The sequence below is a fragment of the Perissodus microlepis genome, chromosome 22 (genome assembly GCF_051167445.1).
Source record: "Perissodus microlepis isolate ML-2025 ecotype Zambia chromosome 22, ASM5116744v1, whole genome shotgun sequence".
Taxonomy (NCBI): Eukaryota; Metazoa; Chordata; class Actinopteri; order Cichliformes; family Cichlidae; genus Perissodus; species Perissodus microlepis.
Genome location: NC_140481.1, coordinates 3,687,302 through 3,707,807, shown reverse-complemented (window position 1 = coordinate 3,707,807; position 20,506 = coordinate 3,687,302). Strand labels below are relative to the sequence as shown.

At 46.2% G+C, this 20,506-nt stretch overlaps 1 protein-coding gene across 2 annotated transcripts in view; it reads left to right on the top strand.

Moving 5' to 3' along the window:
- The window catches only part of gabbr1b (gamma-aminobutyric acid (GABA) B receptor, 1b), a 120,520-nt gene that overhangs the window by 7,306 nt on the left and 92,708 nt on the right, over window positions 1-20,506 (top strand). For both annotated transcript variants that reach the window (XM_084919189.1, XM_084919190.1), the window contains exon 2: window positions 6,349-6,483. In XM_084919189.1, the coding sequence (XP_084775315.1) occupies window positions 6,349-6,483 (135 nt within the window). The remainder of the gene's footprint in view (window positions 1-6,348; window positions 6,484-20,506) is intronic.

The following is a 20,506-nucleotide window of genomic DNA, read 5'->3' as shown; positions in this document are numbered from 1 at the left end:
TCACTTTCTTCACTACATGACACATTACAATAAACTGTGAATAATGATGGATTGTGAACTGGATGAGCTACTGATTAAGCTTAGTTCAAGGCTGTTAACTAACTATTTTTTCTGTGAGATTATATTTTCCCTTTGCTGTTTCTGAAATTATGACTGAAACTCTGCTTTTATTTTGCCGTTTCAGAAGCCTACCTAACTCGGTCTTAGGTAGTAACTCGTGTAACTCGTTTGTCTTCATTATTTAAGACATTTAAACAAATTTCAAAAAATGGAATTTGAGGTAAGCAATCAACTGGTTACAATGGGATCAGCAGCAAATCATCAGTCCTTTCTAACCGAAAATAATAGAATGTCTATTTATGTCTTTTCAGTAAATAGACTCCATTTATGAAAACAAGAGTTTCACACTAACATGGATTAGTCTGCTACTTTAACTTTGGTGTTTTAACAAGTCTGGTTTAGTCTACTTCTAAACCAGTGAGTTAAAATCAGTCTTATTAAATTTGATAATTACCACACTGTGATACTACAGCCCTTAGACAGCAATAGATTACATGCATGAATACCCCCTTTTTAAAACATCAAGGTTAGGTTGACCCAAACAGTTAGTCAGGTCAAACAGTTTCAGTTACAGCAAACAGATACACATTAACTAATGATGGGTGATAACAAATCTGGTAATTATTATTAAATTTGATGAAAGCTTTTTATAACAGATACATTTAAATGTGGACCAATATGAAATACTGTAAATCTCCTCACAAGTTTTGCTAGCTTCCCTTGTCAGTGAACGGCTGAACCGGGGGGGAGGAACTGACAGAGGGAAACCCAGCCCGGGAGCGAAGCTAGCACTGGCGGTCAGAAAAAGCTGCAGACAGCTCGGGCTCCGTTGGTTGTGGGGCGCTCCTGGGGGAAAAAAACAGAATCCATCAGCCCGGTGGCAGGTGGGCAGCCGCGGCGAGGGGCCTGGGCCGGGACCACCTGATCATCTTGCAGAACATGTGCAGGCTTAAGTCTGTCAACAGAGACAACCTCCTGCTGACCGCCAAAGTCCAAAATGAAATGTTTTTTTAAGAACCCTGTATGGCCCGTCATATGGTGGACGCAGCGGAGTCGTATGGGCATCGTGCCTGATGAAAACGAAACGAGCAGAGTCCAATGACCTCGGAACAAAAGTGTCAGGCAGGCAGTGGTGCACAGGGCCAGGAACAGGAAATGAGTCCCTTGGGGGGCGAAAAGGCAGCACAGAGGTATCGAAACACGGGGGGCTCTCAGGTAAGAATTCCCCGGGACCCGGAGGAGCTGGCCGAGGACCAGTTCAGCCGGGGAAACCCCGAGGTCTTCTTTAACCGCTCTACGCAATCCCAGCAAAACCCACGGAAGACGGTCGACCCAGTTGCCACCTGTTAAGGAAGCCTGGAGCGCGGCCTTGAGTGACCGGTGAAACCGCTCGCACATCCCGTTAGCTTGTGGGTGGTATGCTGTGGTGCGGTGGACCTTGACCCCCAGGCCGTCAGCCATGGCAGACCAAAGCTCAGAAACAAACTGGGGGCCCCTGTCCGAGGTAATGTCAGCAGGGGGACCGAAACGCGAAACCCACGTTGACAAAAATGCTCTGGCCACTGTCACCACTGTCGTGGACGCCAGGGGTACCGCCTCCGGCCCCCTGGTTGTGCAGTCCACCACAGTCAAAAGGTGCGTGAAACCCTGTGACTGCGGCAAGGGACCAACCAGGTCCACATGAACGTGATCGAAACGCCTACTGTGGACGCGGAAAGGTTCGAGGCGTGCCTGCGTGTGCCGGTGGATTTTCGAGCGTTGGCATGGGATACAAGCTGCCGTCCAGTCTTTCAACGTTTTGCGAAGACCTGGCCAAACGAACCTGGCGCTGACCAGCTTGGCCGATGCCCGGACGCCTGGATGAGAGAGGGCATGCACCGAGTCAAAAACACGACTACGCCATGAAAGGGGAACCACCGGGCGGGGGCGGCTGGTAGAAACATCACAAAGCAGTCGCAGACTGCCGTCCCACACAGGGGTGTCCTCCAGCACGAGGCCTGTTTTCGTTGACTGAAGGGCAAGGACGTCCGGGTCAGCACGTTGCTCAGCGGCCATGGCAGCGTAGTCGACGCCAACATACACCAGAGAAACCAATACGCGTGAGAGACAGTCAGTGACGTGATTGGACTTACCAGCCACATGCTGAATGTCTGTGGTAAACTCTGAAATGGCCGCCAACTGGCGCTGCTGGCATGCGCTCCATGGGTCAGAAACCTTGGACATGGCAAAAGGTTTGTGGTCAACGTACGCAGTAAAGTTGCGACCCTCGAGGAAAAAACGAAAATGTCGTGTCGCGAGGTGCAGGGCAAGCAACTCCCTGTCGAAAACACTGTACTTGCGTTCGGAATCCCGGAGTGTACGACTGAAAAAGGCGAGCGGTTGCCAGAGACCTGAAACCCGCTGTTCCAACACGGCACCCACTGCCACGTCGGACGCGTCAGTTGGCAACACGATCTCCGCCGATGGAAACGGGTGGGCCAGCAGGGCCGACGCGGGAAAACTGAAACGGCCTGGACTCTGTCGGGCAACGGAACCACACCTTCAGCGGAAATGCAGTGCCCGAGGAAATCCAGAACAGGCAACCCGAACTGGCACTTGGAAGGGTTGATGATCAGGCCGTGCGCTGCCAAACGCTGATCATCAACCCATCAACGCGGCGAGATTGGCAGAAAAATCCTGAATGTGGGGGATGGGGTAACGGTCATTCTCTGTGGCAATTTAAACGGCGGAAATCTCCGCATGGCCGCCACCGACCGTCCGATTTGGGCACCATGTGAAGCGGAGAGGCCCATGCGCTGTTCGAGCGCTGTACAATGCCAAGGCGCTCCATGGCTGCAACATGCGTTGTTGGAGAGAGAAATAACAAGAAGAGACATAGAGTGAGTAAAAAACGTCTTAAATGCATTTAGAATTTATTTAGAACTACAAATTAAATTTCTTTTAGCAATCATTATTTTTTTAATGTCACAATTCCAACCTTACTCCTTTATCCGGGCCTGGACTGGCAAAAGTGACCCAAACTTGGCACTCTGGTGGAGTTAATTTGTGTGTGTGTGTGTTTATAAGTAGTTTTAAACCTTGTGATCCAGTAAAAAGCAGAACAGTAAAGGAAGAACTGACTGCGTTACAGTCAGTGCGGGAGCAGCGGCTTCACTCATGCGCGATTCATTTGCAGTTTGGACGCATAGGTATGAACATCTCCTGCCCTGATAGCAGCTGCGTGAGGACTATCCTCCGCCCGTGAGCGCTTTGGCACGGGTGAGGTGCCCACGGCAGCACCCGCTGCTTGTTGAGAGCAAGAGTGATACGCGTTTTCACGTCAAAAAGTCGTCATAAATAAGTCTCCAATAACACCGTCGCCAGAATAAGTCGCCAGATTTGTCGCTAGTTGCATTTTAGAAAAAAAGTCGCTAAGGGGGTCTGAAAACTTGCTAAATATAGCGACAAAGTCGCTAAGTTGGCAACACTGCATCGTGCCACAAAACACAACAACACATTTCCTCAACACTGTGAGTGGATCCCTCTAGTGGTCCACCACACTACCACATAAATTACTGACTGTTCATTTCTTTAGAAGTGAGCAAACTTGCAGATGCAGCAGGGGATCAAATTTTTACCCTGGTTAGTGAAGTCATACATTATTATTACTACATTATTTAAATTATACCGCTTGCTGACGGCTGATGGCAGCCATCCTACTTTACATGGAAGCAAACAGGGGTAAGTCTAAAGGTGGGCATGGGGTGTAGTAGACCATATTTATTTCAAGGTTTTCATACATTTTTTTTTTCAAATTGAAAGTGAAATAATATAAAATACTTTCTCAATTAAATTGAGTTGATATTTTTAAAATATAATAAATTAAAGCTTTTTTCACAGCCAATAAAAAGATACATGCACCGGTAAAAATCTAAGCCAATGAGCAGGTCATCTTGAAAGACCTGTATTTTTTCTCTTTTGAAAATTTTTGATTGGTCATAATAAGACAAGGGTATTTCTTATCCAATTAATTGATTAATCGATGGAATAATCAATAGATTATTCAATTACTAAAATAACTGATAGCTGCAACTCTACACTCACAGTTTCTGCCCTAAAGCTTAACTCTCATGGTCCTTTTTGACTCTGACATTGACCATAATTTACAAAATGAACCTGACGATAAAGGAGTGAAAGTAAGAACTGCAACCTAGCCTCATCAACACTGGCTTCACTTTCTGGACCCCGATGCTACATCAGTTTTTGATATACAGTTCATGTTTAAGCTGGTATTGGTACATCGCTTATGGTTATATCAGTATGCTCTCTTTTAAAAGCTATGTTACTGAATCAACCTAAAAGTTTTGGGCACGATCATGGTGTAAGAAAATGTCAGTTAGGCATGGCTATGCAAACCCCTTTTTATGGCTCAAACCTGTGTGATGATACACAGATTTGTATAAACATTAATTTCATTGTTTGTGAACGCTCTGTTAAATGTTTAATGATTACCACACTCATCATTATCATATAAATGGTTTATTGATTTCATTGACTATAGGCTATAAAGAGAAAGTCAGGCATCATTTGTAATATGACAGTCAAGATGATGGGATCTGACTGGTGGGTATATGCATTCTCCAGAAACACATGGGTAGATGCTCTGTCTGCTTCACCAGATGAGCCCGCCATGGCTCTGGTTGAGGTGACCTTGGAACGTGCCTCACATCGCCCCTTTGCAACCCTTTTTTTATTGGCTCTCTGTACATATAGAGAAGAAAACACATTTTAAATTGGTTAATATATTTTAGTTCTACATTCAGCAAACTGTGTATCTTATTTTTGATATATCCTATGCTTAGTGTCCTTCCACATTAATTTGTTCTGTTTTTTTTTCTGTTTTTTTTTTTTGTTTGTTTTGTTTTTTGTTTAGTGCTTGACTGCAATTATCCACCATCCTCCAACAACCCAGAAAGACAAAAAAGTTAACCTTACTTTTAAGCTGGGTGGATTAAAAATTTCTTTATGTCACTATCCCTCCGTGTTATGGTACAGGCTGCTATTGGAACTGGGTCGCTTGTGTTTACTGATGATGTGACTGCTGATAGAAGTAGTGGGGATGAATTCTGAAGGCTATGCTACGATTCAGCCAAATGTTTTAAAGTAATCAGACAGCATCTCTCTCAGTGCAATTGAATAATGACCAAAAACAGTGAAAAGCAATCCAAGGGAAAAAAAGAGAGAGATTTTTGAGCGGACAAGACAATCATCTAATGTCTACCCCCTGCAGGCTTTTCAGTTACAGAAAACATAACTGAAGGCACAGAAACCCACAAACAAGCAGGAGCGTAAGACAGCTGCGGTAAAGACCTGCTAGAACATCTTAAGGAGGACGTACAACATTTGATGATATCCATGAGTTCTAGACGTGGTCAAAAAACTTTCATCCTGTTAGGGTACCTGGGTCGTTGACCCAGTGTTTTGAGTTTTGCATTATTATTGCACTTTGATTTTGTCATTATTTATAATTTCTAGTCTTTTGGTTTCTATGTTAGAGTTCTTAGTCTCCTGGTTTCTGTCTCTGTTTCATGGTTGCCCTGTCTCCCCTGTCAGCTGTGTCCCCTTGTCGTGTCTCTGTGTTATATTTCCTGTTTTACTTTGAAGGGCTTTGTCTCATGTCAGTGTTTCTAGTTTTGTTTTCCTTGTGTTGTTAGGTCTGATTTGTCCTACCTGTGTCCCCCTCTTGTCTCCCATTACCTGATGGCTCCCTGTATTTAAGCCGTGTGTTTTCCTTGGTCTGTGTAATGATCTTTGTCATCTTGTACTATGTGTTCCGTCTGTCAGCCTGCCTACCTAGTTTATTTGTATTTTCAGTTTAGTTATTTTTTTTGGGATTCAGCAATAAAGCTGCATTGAGTTTACTTTTTTGCCTCTGTCAGTCTGCACTTTGGGTCCACCATTCTTGCCTGCCACACGCAGTCATGACGCATCCAGATTTAAATCCTTACATTTAAAATTCTGTTTTTTATGCAATTATTTTTGAGCCTCACAAAATGGATTTTAATTCCTGAATAGTTACCTAAATACTTTTGTTAAACCCTTAACTAAAAAAATGTAAGTGCATCTTGATGTTTGATTTAAAGTTCAGTGGTGGTAAACAGAGGCAACATCACAAAAAAATGTCTTTGACCAAATACTTATGGACTTAATTGTACCTATGAACAGTTATTTATTTAGTGTTATCATATGTAAAGTTGTTTGGAACAATGTATGCTGACAAACATGTCTTGTGTGTTTGTGTCCCTATAGTGTGATCCTGGTGAGGCCACCAAGCTGCTGTATGACCTTCTGTACACAGAGCCTATCAAAATCGTGTTGATGCCAGGCTGCAGCTCTGTGTCCACACTGGTGGCCGAAGCTGCTCGCATGTGGAACCTCATAGTGGTAAAAGCCTTTACATTTTTAGAGCTTCAATATACAACTTCTAAACAGTAATTCAGTGATGTATTTACATTGTTTTAAGAAAAAAAAACAATGGCAGTAGTATTACTGAATAGTGCAAGTCACAATGAAACTGGAAAGAAGAACTGTGCATACAAAAATACTGATGCAAAAGAAAAGGAAACACAAAGGCTGCCCACAGCGTTTAGGTGATAAGTAATCTCTGGGTGCTGTTGTGTGAAAATACCACCAAGAACACTTAGCACTATAGGTGACAACAAAACACAAAAATATCACAGGAAGCAACTCTTTACACCAAGAATACAGAGCCAAAATATATACTTGAAGACAGTGAACTAAAGAGATGTCACAGTGAGACAGTCAGATTAGGGCGTCAGCTGCAGAATACTTGGTTAAGGTTGTGATACGGATTCATCCAACCATTTATCTTTCCATGCCTAAAGATAAATAAAAATACTTAAGAAAAAATCCTGATTGAAGTTAAAGTAATTTATGCATCAAAGGGTGAAACAAATGATAAATAGTAAATGGACTTATAGGGCAATTTTCTGCTCTACCTGAGCACTCAAAGCACTTTATACAACATGCCACATGCCACATTCATACCCATTCATACAAGCTCCTTTTTCTATGCTTTTTCTACATGAATGCTTTCTACCTAACATCCACACACATTCACTCATCGGAGAGCAAGTTGGAGGATATTTGCATGAAGACTGGAGCAGCCAGGGATCAAACAACGAAGCTACCCATTAGTAGATGACCTGTTGATGTTTTTGCATAGTTTTTTCGTTTTTCTTTTGTTCTGCTCTTTAACTGTCCTGTCCAACACTATAGAAACAGGAATTATTGTCTGAAGGCCAAGAAAAACGTAAAACAGGTGGATAGTTATTCAGTCAACTATCAAGTGGATATCTCTATAAATCTATATATATATCTATTTATCTATATCTATCTATCTATCTATCTATCCATCTCTCTCTCTCTCTCTCTCTCTCTGTGTATATATGTGTATATATACATATACATACATATATATATATATATATATATATAGATAGATAGATAGATAGATATAGATATACGGACAGTTATTGAATAGTGGCTAGTTATTCAGTCAACTATCTATCGATCGATCGATATACCGACACGACCAGGGAACGGGAAAGTGTAATCGAGGATGTCACTTTAAGAGAGACGGACTTTACCTCCTGACTATGAATGATGAAGATGATAAGGTGCTGACACTATGAATCCACAATTTCAGCAGGGTTGTCTGATAGGAACAGATGGCTTATCCACAAATCCACTTCCACTCGGGTATCTGTCGTTCACTCATTTATTGAACAAGAATCCAAGTTACACATCCATAATGTGAGTGAGGGGATTTAACGTGCCGTAGAATGCTATATGCCCTGTGTTGAAGTGATGGTGTGGTTTCTGTTGGAAGAGAACATAAAAGTCTTATATAATTATGTGAACAGAATAAATTAAATGTGTAATACAACAATACAAACAATACTGGGTAGTACAACATTCAACCAAAATAAGGGAATATCAACAAGTGCTAATTTTACTATTTACATAAATCCCAACTAGACACTTTACACAAGAGCCAACATGAGCAATTACACTCATTGGCTAATCGCCATCTGTATGCTTATATATTTACTCAGCAGAGTGGCTCTGTTCGTCAGTACAGCTGACTGGCTGGCCTTTTGTACAGCCGCCCCCAACTTTGCGGAGCAAAGGTGCACTTCACTTAGGAAGGTCAGCCAGTAGACTCTGGTGGAAGAGCTGGAAGTCTGATGAGTTGAGCCACTGGTCGTATATATGCCTTGTTTCCCACCTGTATCTGAGCAGTCCAAACCCTGCCATCTGCTCCAGGGATGACTTGGATGACCTTCCCAACGAGCCACAGGGCACGAGGGAGCTGCTGGTCCACAATGAGAACGATAGTGCCAACAGTCAACTGATCTCTTTCGTGTTGCCAGTTGTGCCGCGTCTGGAGTGAAGGTAGATAATTCCAAATGTAGTGGATCCAGAATTGATCCGCCAAGGCTTGGCACTGCCTCCACCTACGACGGCTCAAGATTTCTGTTTCTGGGTAGACAACCTGTGGCATGGAGATATGAAGGGTGAGTTCCCTCTTGAGAACAGCAGCAAGCTGGGCTCCCACATGAGCAGCACAGAGCTCCAACCTAGGAATGGACTGTTGACGGACGGGAGCAACTCGAGATCGGATGGCTAGGAAGGCTACCTGGATTCCCCCTATATGATCTTCTGTCCGAGGGTATACCACAGCTCCGTATGCCTTCTCAGATGCATCGGAGAAGATGTGGATGCTTTTCTTGCAAAAGGATAGGTCTGTCTCTGGCTGCACGTGACAATGTGACGGGGAGACATCAGGGAGCTGAATCAATTCACTTTCCCATGCATGCCACAGCTGCAGCAGGTTGACTGGCAGATTCGGATCATCCCAGTCTCTCCTTTTTCTCCAGAGGTGCTGGACCAGGATTTTGGCCCGAGTGGTGTAAGGAATGAGGAGGCCAAGCGGATCATACTGCTTGGCCAGAACCCGATAGATGATTGTGGGCTCCACCAACTGCTCGGTGTGCCGTAGCTGATATCTGAGCTCGTCAGACTGGCAGTGCCATTGCAGGCCCAGAGTCTGCTCTGGTACATCAATTCCATTGGGGGAAAACCTCAGTTCACTGTTCTCCGAGACTGATCCAGGTGGCATATGACTGATGAGTTCTGGGTAGTTGGAAGCCCACTGTCGTAATTCAAAGCCACCGGTGAGTAGCAACTGCTGGATTTTGTTGACCAGTTGCTGGGCTTCGGGAAATGATGCGAAGCTCTGGAGGAGATTGTCAACGTAGAAACATTTCTCCACCGTGTGACGGGTATCTTCACTGGGGCTGCTGTGATCCAGAACGTGCCGCTGGAGAGCATAGGTGGCACAGCAGGGACTGCATGTTTTCCCGAAGGGCAAGACCTGCCATTCATAGACATCTGGTTGCCTAGTTCGATCCATGTCTTTCCAGAGGAATCGGAGAAAAGGCTTGTCCTCAGTCAAGAAGTGACCTGATGAAACATCCCCTTGATGTCACTGCTCACCCCAATGGGATACTCCCGGAAGCGAAGTAACACACCCAGGAGTGTCGAGCCCAAGGTAGGACCAGCGCAGAGATGCTCATTCAGGCTGGTACCATTGTGCACAAAGGAACCATTGAAGACAATGCGATTCTTGCCATTATGATGAACCATGTGGTGCAGTACGTACCAGGTGCTACTGTATATCTCAATGTCTGCGATGGTCAGTTTACTCACATAGCCTGCATCCAGCAGCTTTTTAATCTCCCGGTTATAGGTAGCTGCTTGTACAGGCTCCTTCAGCAGGCACTTCTCCGTGGCTCGCAGGTGACCCAGGAAGGAGTCCTCAGTGGAATGAGGCGGGACTGGTTCCTCTTTCCACAGCAAAGGGGTGGTGTATCGGTTGATACCATCCACCTCCACTCTGATGGTCTTCTCCTCTAGCATCTTGACAGCCATAATATCTTGTTTTGAATGTGTGGCCACCCTCTCATTCTGGTATGGGAGAACATCCATCTGCCAGAGCTTGGCCACATTACTGAGAAGTTCAGCACAGGGAGTCATGGTGCTTGTGAGTAGACACTGAGGAGTGGAGGCTTGATGCAGAAGAACTTTGGCTGGACCCTGCAGAGTCCAACCCAGCCGTGTCTTGAGTGCAGCTGGTCCTCCCCGTGGACCCAGATGTACATACTCTATTGGAGTCAGGAGATGTGGGTAGTCAGAGCCAATCAGCAACAATGGTTGAGCTTGGTTAAACGAATGAAGTGGAAGACTTTCCAGGTGGCGGTAGGACCTTTGCAGTGCGTCAGCTGGATGTGAGTGTTTAGCGAGCCCAAGCTCAGTGGCAATGAATGCTCTGGGGATCCGGAACCGTTTCCGAGGGTCAGTGGCGGAGGCTATAGCGAAGGAAACGGAATGTCCTTCTACCGTTCTAATATCTTGTTGGATAGTTTGAAGTGCCAACTCCTCCCTCATTCCCTGAAGGCCCAGTTCTTGAGTAGCACTGTGAAGAAGGATCGTGTGCTCTGACCCATCGTCTAGGATGGTGTATGTCTCTAGCTTCCTTTTGCCATTATAGAGGCACACCCTGACCATTTTCAGTAGCATGCAACTGGTCCCCCAGGTCAGATCAACGTAGTACGTGACGGGTTGGACAGCTTCCTCCGCCGGTCTGTCAGAGCTAGTGGATCGCGATGCATTAACCTCATGCCTCCAAATGCACCTGATTGCATTGCTGGCATCTAGCTTTCAGGTATCATTGCTGGATGGTCCCTTCCGCATCTCCAGCACCACTTGCCTGTTCGACTCCAAGACAACTTCTGCTCTGTACTGAGCTTCTTGAAATCTGTGCACTGATTGAAATAGTGCTGAAGATTATTACAGAAGGGGCAGAATTTCTTTGGCTTCCCCAGTTTGGAAACTGCCTGCTTCAGAGGCCCTGATCCTTTAGCAGGAGAGTCGTAGCCCAATAAGACGGTCGTGGTCGCTGTTGCTGATCTCTGCTTGGGTCTGGCACCCTTCCCACGATCCACACGTCGCTCTCAAGGTTGCTGAGGATGATGGAAAGACACATCATGATCTTGAATGCAGACTTCGTATTCAAGCCACTCTGCCAAATCTGCTAAGGTCGGGATGGGTGTCTGAAGAGGATTGATGAACCGCTTAAACTGCGCTCGATGATTGTGTGGCAGTTTGGACAGCAGTCTGGTGACATGTGACCCACATTTCAGTTCTGCTCTCCCCTCTTTCCCAAGCTTTCCAACATTCCCACGAGAGCCCTCACTTTCAGGGCAAAAAGACGGAGTGCTCGGCTGTCACCACTCCGTACAGGAGACTCAGACAACACGTCAGTGATCTGCTGCAGGGCAAGTTTGAGGTTGACCATACAGCTCTATCTGAGACGACATGGTCTGTCTGTATGTGTAGCAGCTATTGCTGTAGGAATCGGCAATCAGGAGGACGTCTTCCAACTTGAGGTGATCGACTAGGATCTGATACTTGAAACGTTCAGTCGCATCATGACGCAGGATATAGTCAAGGGCCATTCGCAAACAAGCGAACTGGCTGGGGTCATCAGACGTGAAGTATGAAATGTGTGGTGTTGATCCCCGGAACACGGTCTCTGTACTCAGTAGAGGTTCGTGCTGACCATATTTCCTCCAGTCTTTGGAATCAGTTGGCGGCCAATGAGGTGGGTCCCCAGTCATCTCCTGGAAGCTTTCTGGTTGTTGGCGCTGAAAGGTGTATGGCTCTGCATATTCAGGGGTGACCTGTCTCTTCAAGCATGCTCCAGGGCCATACTCGTCCTTCACGTTAATTTTCCTGACCTGTTCAGTCACAGGAAGTTGGCTGTACTGATAAGGTGACGTACGTCTGAAAGGAACTGAGGCTGCTGCACTAGCAGGAATCTCTGACATGGAAGTGGTAGGAGGGGGAATGGCTCATCACTCTGAGGATCAAGTGGAAGTGGTGCCTCTGGCCAAGGTAAATTCTGTATGTCATCCTCTGGTATGTGAAAGGAACGTACAGTGTGTAGGTAGGGCCTGGAGGCATGGTCAGGATGAGGAGACTGGTCCTGGGTACTTGAGCCTAGTGCTGAAGGTTGGGGAGCTGAAGACGACTGAGGGGCTGAGGACTGGAGAGAGAGAGAGCACCAAGCAAAGTCTGAACCTCTCGTCTGAGCTGATTATTATCTTCCTGCTGATAATACCACGTCTGAGGTGGGCCTCCTGATACTGCCCTTGTGTGGTGTTTTTCTCCGCCTCCTCCTCTCTTGCTCCACCCCTCTGTTTCTCTCTTGCTCTTCTCTCTCCCCAGGACACAGCTGCTGCTCATTGGCCTCATTTACCACCTGGGCCCAGTCAGCAATCACCTCTCTGAGGTTATATAAGCTGGGGATGGGCTGGATGTGGGAGGGTGGTTTTCTCTGGTGTCTCCGCTTTGAGTGCTAGGTGTGTGATTGTCCTGCCTACGGTGTGGAGTGGTAGGAGTAGTGGGAGAGGCTTCTGGTGGTTTTCCTCTGTGCTGGTCAGTGTGTGATACTGGTCTAGGTGTGGAAAAGGCCTGCTGTGTGTGACCAGCCCCACTGTGCGTGGCTCTTTGTGAGTAGCTCTTAACTGAGCAGTGGTTTTCCTTAAGTGACGGTGGCCTCCATTATTTGGTTTGGCCTGCCTGGTTACTTCTAGTAGCAGCGTTGCTGTCTTTTTCTGTTGAAGCCTTATAGTTGTTTTCTTTCTTGAAGTGGTCACCATCTCTTTGGCTGATTTATCATTAAAGCAGCGTTGCTGTCTCTTTCTGTTGTTACTGTTTATATGATTATTGGGTTAATTGATTATAATAAAGATTTATTTTGTGTTAAACACCTCTGCCTGGCGTCCTTTTCATTTCAACCCGGATCCAACTGTTACTGTCCCCCACCCTCTTCGCCTAGCTTTCATGTGGGGACGTAACAAAGTGGGGGCTCGTCCGGGATAGGAATGAAAGGAATTGAGTTGATTACGAGTGTGAACAGGTGTTTGTGTGTTGTGTGAGTGTCATTTGACTAGCTGCTGCTCTCCCCGGCTAGCACAGGGGAGTGTCTAGCTGAGCGTTTGCTCTTCCTTCGGACACTCGTTTTTTGTTTTGCCTTTGTTATTTTCGGAGCAAACCCGGGTGGGGATTAATTCTCTGTTGGGGGTAGGCTTTTTGGTGCCTTTGGCACTTGATGATTTGCCTTTAAAGTGGCCTCGAGCCTGGTACACTCCAGAAGCTAGGTCAGGCTAAATTCTGAGTAGGTAGGACTAGGGGGAGTGTGGGTAGAATTTTAGTTAATAGTTAACTTGACACAACACATTTTATTTCGTCTGTTTTTGGTTGTGTAGTGAAGGTGTTGTGTGGCCCTTTAGTGGTTCGTCTGTGTTTTGCGTTTCATGGACACTTTTGATATTGCTGGGTTTACGGCAAAGCCGTCGCTTGCCCTGCTGGATGTTTGTAGGAAGAGGGATCTGCATGAGGTGGCAACATATTACGGGATCAATGTCTCCGCTGGTCTACACAAAGCGGAGCTGAAGGCCGCTCTGGTGTCTGGGTTGTTGGAGAAGAGGGTGGTTGTAATGCAAGAACCCCCAAGCACACCCGGTCCGGCTGGACCAAGTGCAGCACCTCATGTTCCAAGCCAGGTCGTAGAACCGTCAGTGTCTACACCTGTGGGCCAGGGGCTGCCCGAGGGCGGGCCAATGACGCTGCCCCATTTTGAGCCGCTCTCCACCCAGTCAACAGGGGGTTCTAAGCAGGATGCTAGGCTCAAAGTCCGTCTGGCTCGTCTCCAGCTGGAAAAGGAGGAGCGTGAGAGAGAGTTCCAGCTGAAAAGGGAGTTAGAGCTTAGGCGTTTGGACACGGAACTGGCTAGGGCTAGGGAGGTTGAGCTGAAGAAGGTGGAGGTGGAAACTAAGGTCAAGCTGTGACAGCTGGAACTCCAGCAGGCCTCCTCCCCTCCTGTGGCGGCTTTGCTGTCACAGACAGAGGTACAGTTTGATGTAGGAAGGAATAGTCGTCTGGTCCCTGTATTTCGTGACACTGAGGTGGAGACTTCTTTTGAATCATTTGAGCGGATAGCGACAGCCTTGCGTTGGCCGCGTGATGCATGGGCCATCCTGCTGCAGTGCAAGCTGGTGGGCAAGGCACAGGAAGTTTGTTCCTCATTGTCCGCTGAGTGCAGTTTGGATTATGACAAACTCAAAAGTGCTATCCTGTTAGCCTACGAACTAGTCCCTGAGGCTTATAGGCAGCGATTTCGGGGGTTGAAAAGGGTGCAGGGTCAATCCTTCCTGGATTTCGCGAGGGAAAAGAGTGTCCTCTTTGACCGGTGGTGTGTGTCCAGCAAAGCTACTGACCTGGCGTCGATGCGTGAATTAATGCTGGTGGAGGAATTTAAGAACTGCATCTTCGAGAGGATTGCAGTATACCTCGGTGAACAGAAGGTTTCCTCATTACAGCAGGCTGCAACACTGGCTGATGAGTTTGCCCTCATCCATAAAACCAGTGTCATTAAGCATGACCGATGCGACACCTCAGTGAAGGTTAGTGATGTGCCAGCTGCACAGTACCCAAAGAGTGAGGTACTTGTATCCCATCCCAAGGCAAAATGAAAGTGTTTTTTCTGTTTCAAGTCTGGCCATTTAGTAGCAAATTGTAAGACCTACAAACAGAAACAGTCAGTCACGAGGGCTAGGAGTGTGCCTGCTAACAATGCTAATGCAGGCATGGTTTCAAAATCCAGAATAAAGCTCTGTTTCTTTTGCCACAAACCTGGCCACCTGATTGATCACTGTTCAAAAGACAACTCAAAGCAAAATCGATCTGCTTTCAAAAGAGTGAACTGTGGTTCACAAACGGACAAAGTTGCCAATCCTAGGCGACAACTGGAGCATAATTGCTCAGTGGTATCATTTGGTCACTGTCAGAGATCGACTAATTGTAATCCGCCACCTGTTGACCATCTTTCAGGTCCAGATGATCTGCAGTGTGACACATTGTGTACGACACAAACATTCAAACCTGCACATCTGGCTAACCAGCATACCTGTCACCATGACCTAGCGAAGAAGCGTCTGAAAAGTGTTTCAGAAAGGCCTTCTAGCTATTCGCTGGGTTCTCCATATGCGATGGCTCAAAAAACACCTGGCTGTCACTTTGGACACTATTTTGAGGGACTTGAGCCAACCCCATTCAGTGTTTTCGACCCATCGAAAAGGTCTTGGCAGTTTTGGCAGGCTATGCCTAACCGTTATTATGGTGCATGGTAAGTGATATGTTTAAAAGTTGGGTAAGACATTCTGTGACAAACCACTGGTTTGTATTTATGGGAGGGGGTGTTACGGCCCTAGCTGGGCCTCCTGATACTGCCCTTGTGTGGGCGTGGTGTTTTTCTCCACCTCCTCCTCTCTTGCTCCACCCCTCTGTCTCTCTCTTGCTCTTCTCTCTCCCCAGGACACAGCTGCTGCTCATTGGCCTCATTTACCACCTGGGCCCAGTCAGCAATCACCTCTCTGAGGTTATATAAGCTGGGGATGGGCTGGATGTGGGAGGGTGGTTTTCTCTGGTGTCTCCGCTTTGAGTGCTAGGTGTGTGATTGTCCTGCCTACGGTGTGGAGTGGTAGGAGTAGTGGGAGAGGCTTCTGGTGGATTCCCTCTGTGCTGGTCAGTGTGTGATACTGGTCTAGGTGTGGAAAAGGCCTGCTGTGTGTGACCAGCCCCACTGTGCGTGGCTCTTTGTGAGTAGCTCTTAACTGAGCAGTGGTTTTCCTTAAGTGACGGCGGCCTCCATTATTTGGTTTGGCCTGCCTGGTTACTTCTAGTAGCAGCGTTGCTGTCTTTTTCTGTTGAAGCCTTATAGTTGTTTTCTTTCTTGAAGTGGTCACCATCTCTTTGGCTGATTTATCATTAAAGCAGCGTTGCTGTCTCTTTCTGTTGTTACTGTTTATATGATTATTGGGTTAATTGATTATAATAAAGATTTATTTTGTGTTAAACACCTCTGCCTGGCGTCCTTTTCATTTCAACCCGGATCCAACTGTTACTGTCCCCCACCCTCTTCGCCTAGCTTTCATGTGGGGACGTAACAGTCATCCTCTGGTATGTGAAAGGAACGTACAGTGTGTAGGTAGGGCCTGGAAGCATGGTCAGGATGAGGAGACTGGTCCTGGGTACTTGAGCCTAGTGCTGAAGGTTGGGGAGCTGAAGACGACTGAGGGGCTGAGGACTGGAGAGAGAGAGAGCACCAAGCAAAGTCTGAACCTCTCGTCTGAGCTGATTATTATCGTCCTGCTGATAATACGAGGTGCCATGCTGGGGAGTCTGGTCAGCTGGAGGGGCTGAGGTGTCGGGATGTGCCCATGGTCATCTGGGGAATAGTTGTGCGACACATGTGTCTGTGGTAGTGATCTCCTCGGCAACTGCACCAAGAAGTCATCGAGGTAATGAGGCCGATGACAATTACGACGAGGATGAGGAGTGGATGAGAGAGCCATCTTGCCTGGTGAAACTGCAGCTCCGGCTCGGAGTGGCTCCATTTGACAGTACAGCCAACTGGCTGGCCTTTTGTACAGGAAAGAGAAAGAGGAAGGAAAGAAAAGTTGGGAAAAGGGTTAACAGAAAGAGAGGGAAAGAAAAATAGAGGAGAGGAGCGAGAGAGATAAGACACCAAAGATCTGCTAAAAAAACATGCAAAAGAAAACAACACAGTAGGCAAACCACAGTAACAACCATTTAGTAACAGTAAACAATAAATATTGAATGCTATTGAGCAACATGCAGTGGTAATAATGTATGATATGTTTAGAGGCAATAGCCAACCAAGATAGTGTACGCACCTGTGTGAATACTTGTGTGTATACCTGTGTGTGGAGGGCACACTTGTATTCATAAGGTTTATCCATGTAAATGTCTAATAGTGGGTCTGGGGAGCCATAGCCATAGCAGGGATGGAGGACATCCAGGCCCCAGCCCCGGATCTTTGCCCCCGAGAGTGCAAGAGGGCCACTGCAGGAGCAATCATGTCACCCACATAGAAAAGAGCTGAGAACTGCCCTGGACAGGGGTCACTTAGCAGCCAGAAGCCACAGGGGGGCGCAGCATGCAGTGGGGGGTGAGGGGGGGGGGGAGATAAGCTCCCATGCTGACCACCACAGGCATCCCCATTCCCCAAAATCTGCAGTGTAAAAACTACACCCATCCCAACATTCAATCAACTCTCAGACTACATAAGACCCAGGTGTAGGTGGCTACCAGGCAGGTAACCTACGTCTGCCTGCGCAGACCCCCTCCCAGCCATGCTTCACGCAGCTGCCAGAAAAGAACCACCTAGTTAGGACATTTATAAGACATATTTTAATTTTTTATTCTTTGAGCAGCTGCTTCAGTGGTGTTTAATGCCCTGAGAGTAAAGAATAAATAGAAAAACAGAATCAAATGCAGGCTCTGTCTATGGGCAGATTTGATATAATGTCAGCGATTACAAGTAGGGGCACTGGTTTAGGATAATATATCCTTGTTTATAGACCAATAAAATTGTTTGCATCCCACAGGAAAAAAAGGAGTAAAGTTCCCTCTAATAATCTAAAGGCCTTAGATACTGCTGAAAAACATTAGACTGTCCTCATATCTGTGCACAGAGGTCAAAGGACTATTATCCAGAAAACTGACTAGTGTTTGACGTGCTCTGGAGCAGTAAGTTACCATACTGATATGCCTCAGTAAAAAGTGACCCACCTTCATAGTAGCAAGTCATTTTAATTCTTAAGTTACCAGGATAAGATTAAATTCTTCTTCTAAGTACATGCCCCAGAAAGGGTAACAAGAGACAATTGAACCAAATCCAGACAAGTTATGGGGCCCAGAAGTAAAATTACTGGACAATATAGGTAATTGTCCACCAAAATAAAATACAACTAAAACTGAACTTGACAGAGGGGACTGGCACTTAAGGATGAGATAAAGGGAAACATTGTGGGGACTAAGTGAATGTCATAAACACAGACTAGAACTAAAGTACAACAGGAACTAAAGACTCAAAATGTGAAGGACTGAATGATCAAAACCTAACAAAACTGAGGGCAAAGAAACCATTAAGCAAATAAACAATAACACTGAACTCCAAAGTACAAGAAAAACACAAAAAATAAAAACTCCATAACATCTAAACTAGGAAATACTCATGGAAACTAACAGGAATCAAAATGTAGCCTAACAACAACAGAGAGATAAATTGGAATTCTAACCCTAAACTGAATACATTTTTTAAATGTAATTTAATTTAATTTAATTATGAAATCCAAACTAAACCTGCAGGCCATAACACAAGGTGTGAATTATGGTGTCAAGTATGGCAGGTGGTGACTAAACACACTGGCACACACAGACTCAGGGTTTTTCAGTGAAGCCTTAAGACATTAAAGTAGGATTCCATGTGTGTACACTTATGTAGGTCTGCAAGTTTTTAGACATTATTTTGTAATTTGCCTCTCTTAGCTTTGATTCTAGAAGTTTAACATAAGTATTCACTTAACGGGTTAGAAATGACAGACATAGTCCCCCATTTTCAGAGATTCAAAGGTAACTGGAAAAACTAGCATGATTCTAAGTATGAGGACTTTTGTCTTTATAAATAGAAGAGCATTTTATTGCCAATGTGAAGTCCAGAACACAGGGATACCTATGCTGGCTCTGCCAGGCCTTTACAGCACCAGCATTCAGTTGCTGTCTTCAGTTTTTTTGGAGTTGCAGAAAAACATGCCCTCTTAGGTTGAGAGACAGTCACTAACAGTCATAACCATTTATGAAAACAAAGAGGCAACTATTTCTTTAATAGAACATTAGCAAGAATATTACTTTTCATAATAATTAAATTCAACAAATGATTTCAACACTCAAAGCCAAAATGCTGCATGTTTAAAGTTTGCAATTTTAGATGTGTTATACTAAAAATGCCAGGAAACAATCTAATATAGAAATGGTCAACATTTCCACTGCAAGGAAAAGTCATGTACAATAACCATTCCCCAAACTAAACAAAAACAACCTCAATCAGTCCAAAAGTTCAACCAGTCCGTAGGCCCAATTGCAATCCCTGCGACGGCCACATAACAGCCAACCACAGTCCAGGCGTTGGCGACAAAACAATTCTGGTGGCCAAACCGAAGGACGACAACAGTGGCAGAACAGTTCAGGCAGCCAACCACGGGCCTGGTGGAGGCAACATGACAGCTCTGGTGGGCGGCCAGGGGTCTGATGACAGCCTCGAAGTAGCTCTAATGGCTGACCACAGATCCAGTGGCATCGAAACTGTTCAGGTGGGCAGCCATGGACCTGGCGGAGGTGACGTTGCAATTCCGGCGGCCGACCACATAACAGCTCCAATGAGCAATGGCGAAGCACAGTAGGTGGTTCATGACGTGCAAGCTGCGCTGGACGTGGACGTGCAGGCCATGCTGGACGTGCAGGCCATTTCAGGGCGCTGACCTCCAACTCCGATTGAGCGGGTCCCTCCGGCGCGCTGACCTCCTGCTTGGGCAGAGCGGGTCCCGGGTGATGATGTTGATACGGCAGCTGCAGGCATTGGAGATGATGTTAGTGTAGCAGCCACTGGCGGTAGATTGGGCGGTGATACAGCAGCAATAGGCAGGTGAAGTGATGGTGGTGTGGTTACTGCAAAACTGCTTAGCTACAGGCCGGGCGGTTGACTGAGCCCCAGCTACAGGCCGGGCGGCTGACTGAGCTACAGTAGGCTGTGCTAACAGCTGAACTGATGACGGAACAGAAGACTGCACTAGAGACTGAGCTCGTGGCAACACAGGAAACTGAGCTTCTGACTGTAGTGACATTTGTGGGTGAAGTTGAGCAGGTGGTTGAGCGGCTGACTGAGCTACGGGCCGGGCGGTTGACTGAGCTACAGGCCGGGCAGCTAACTGAGCTAATTGCTGAGTTTCATGCTGAGCTGGCGGCTCTGAGTGCTCTGGCCACAACTCAGAGTTCCCTAAATCAGAGTTCAGCATAATTCAGCATGTGCAATTTCAAAGTCCACTAAAACAGCTACACTGTCCACAGTCCGCTGAATCAGCTTACTTGATCTCCCTGCCAAGGACGAAGGTGGAAGTGTGGGGAGTTCTGGTTGCAAACTCTCCAGAGGTCCAGGGGCAGTTCCAGAACATGTTCAGCCTCAGAATCAACCCCGGGATGAGTTACTAACTTTAAAGTAGTCTGGTTAACAGCCACACAAACAGTCTGAAAATCCACAGCATTGGTATTAATGGGCTCTAGTTTAAACACTCCAGGCTCAGAATGAGCACAAGAAAAATAGTTTCCATCACTCCCTGAACAACACTCCTCCCCAGAATGAATAGTCACTGTTTCAACAGGTAATGACAAAATGTCT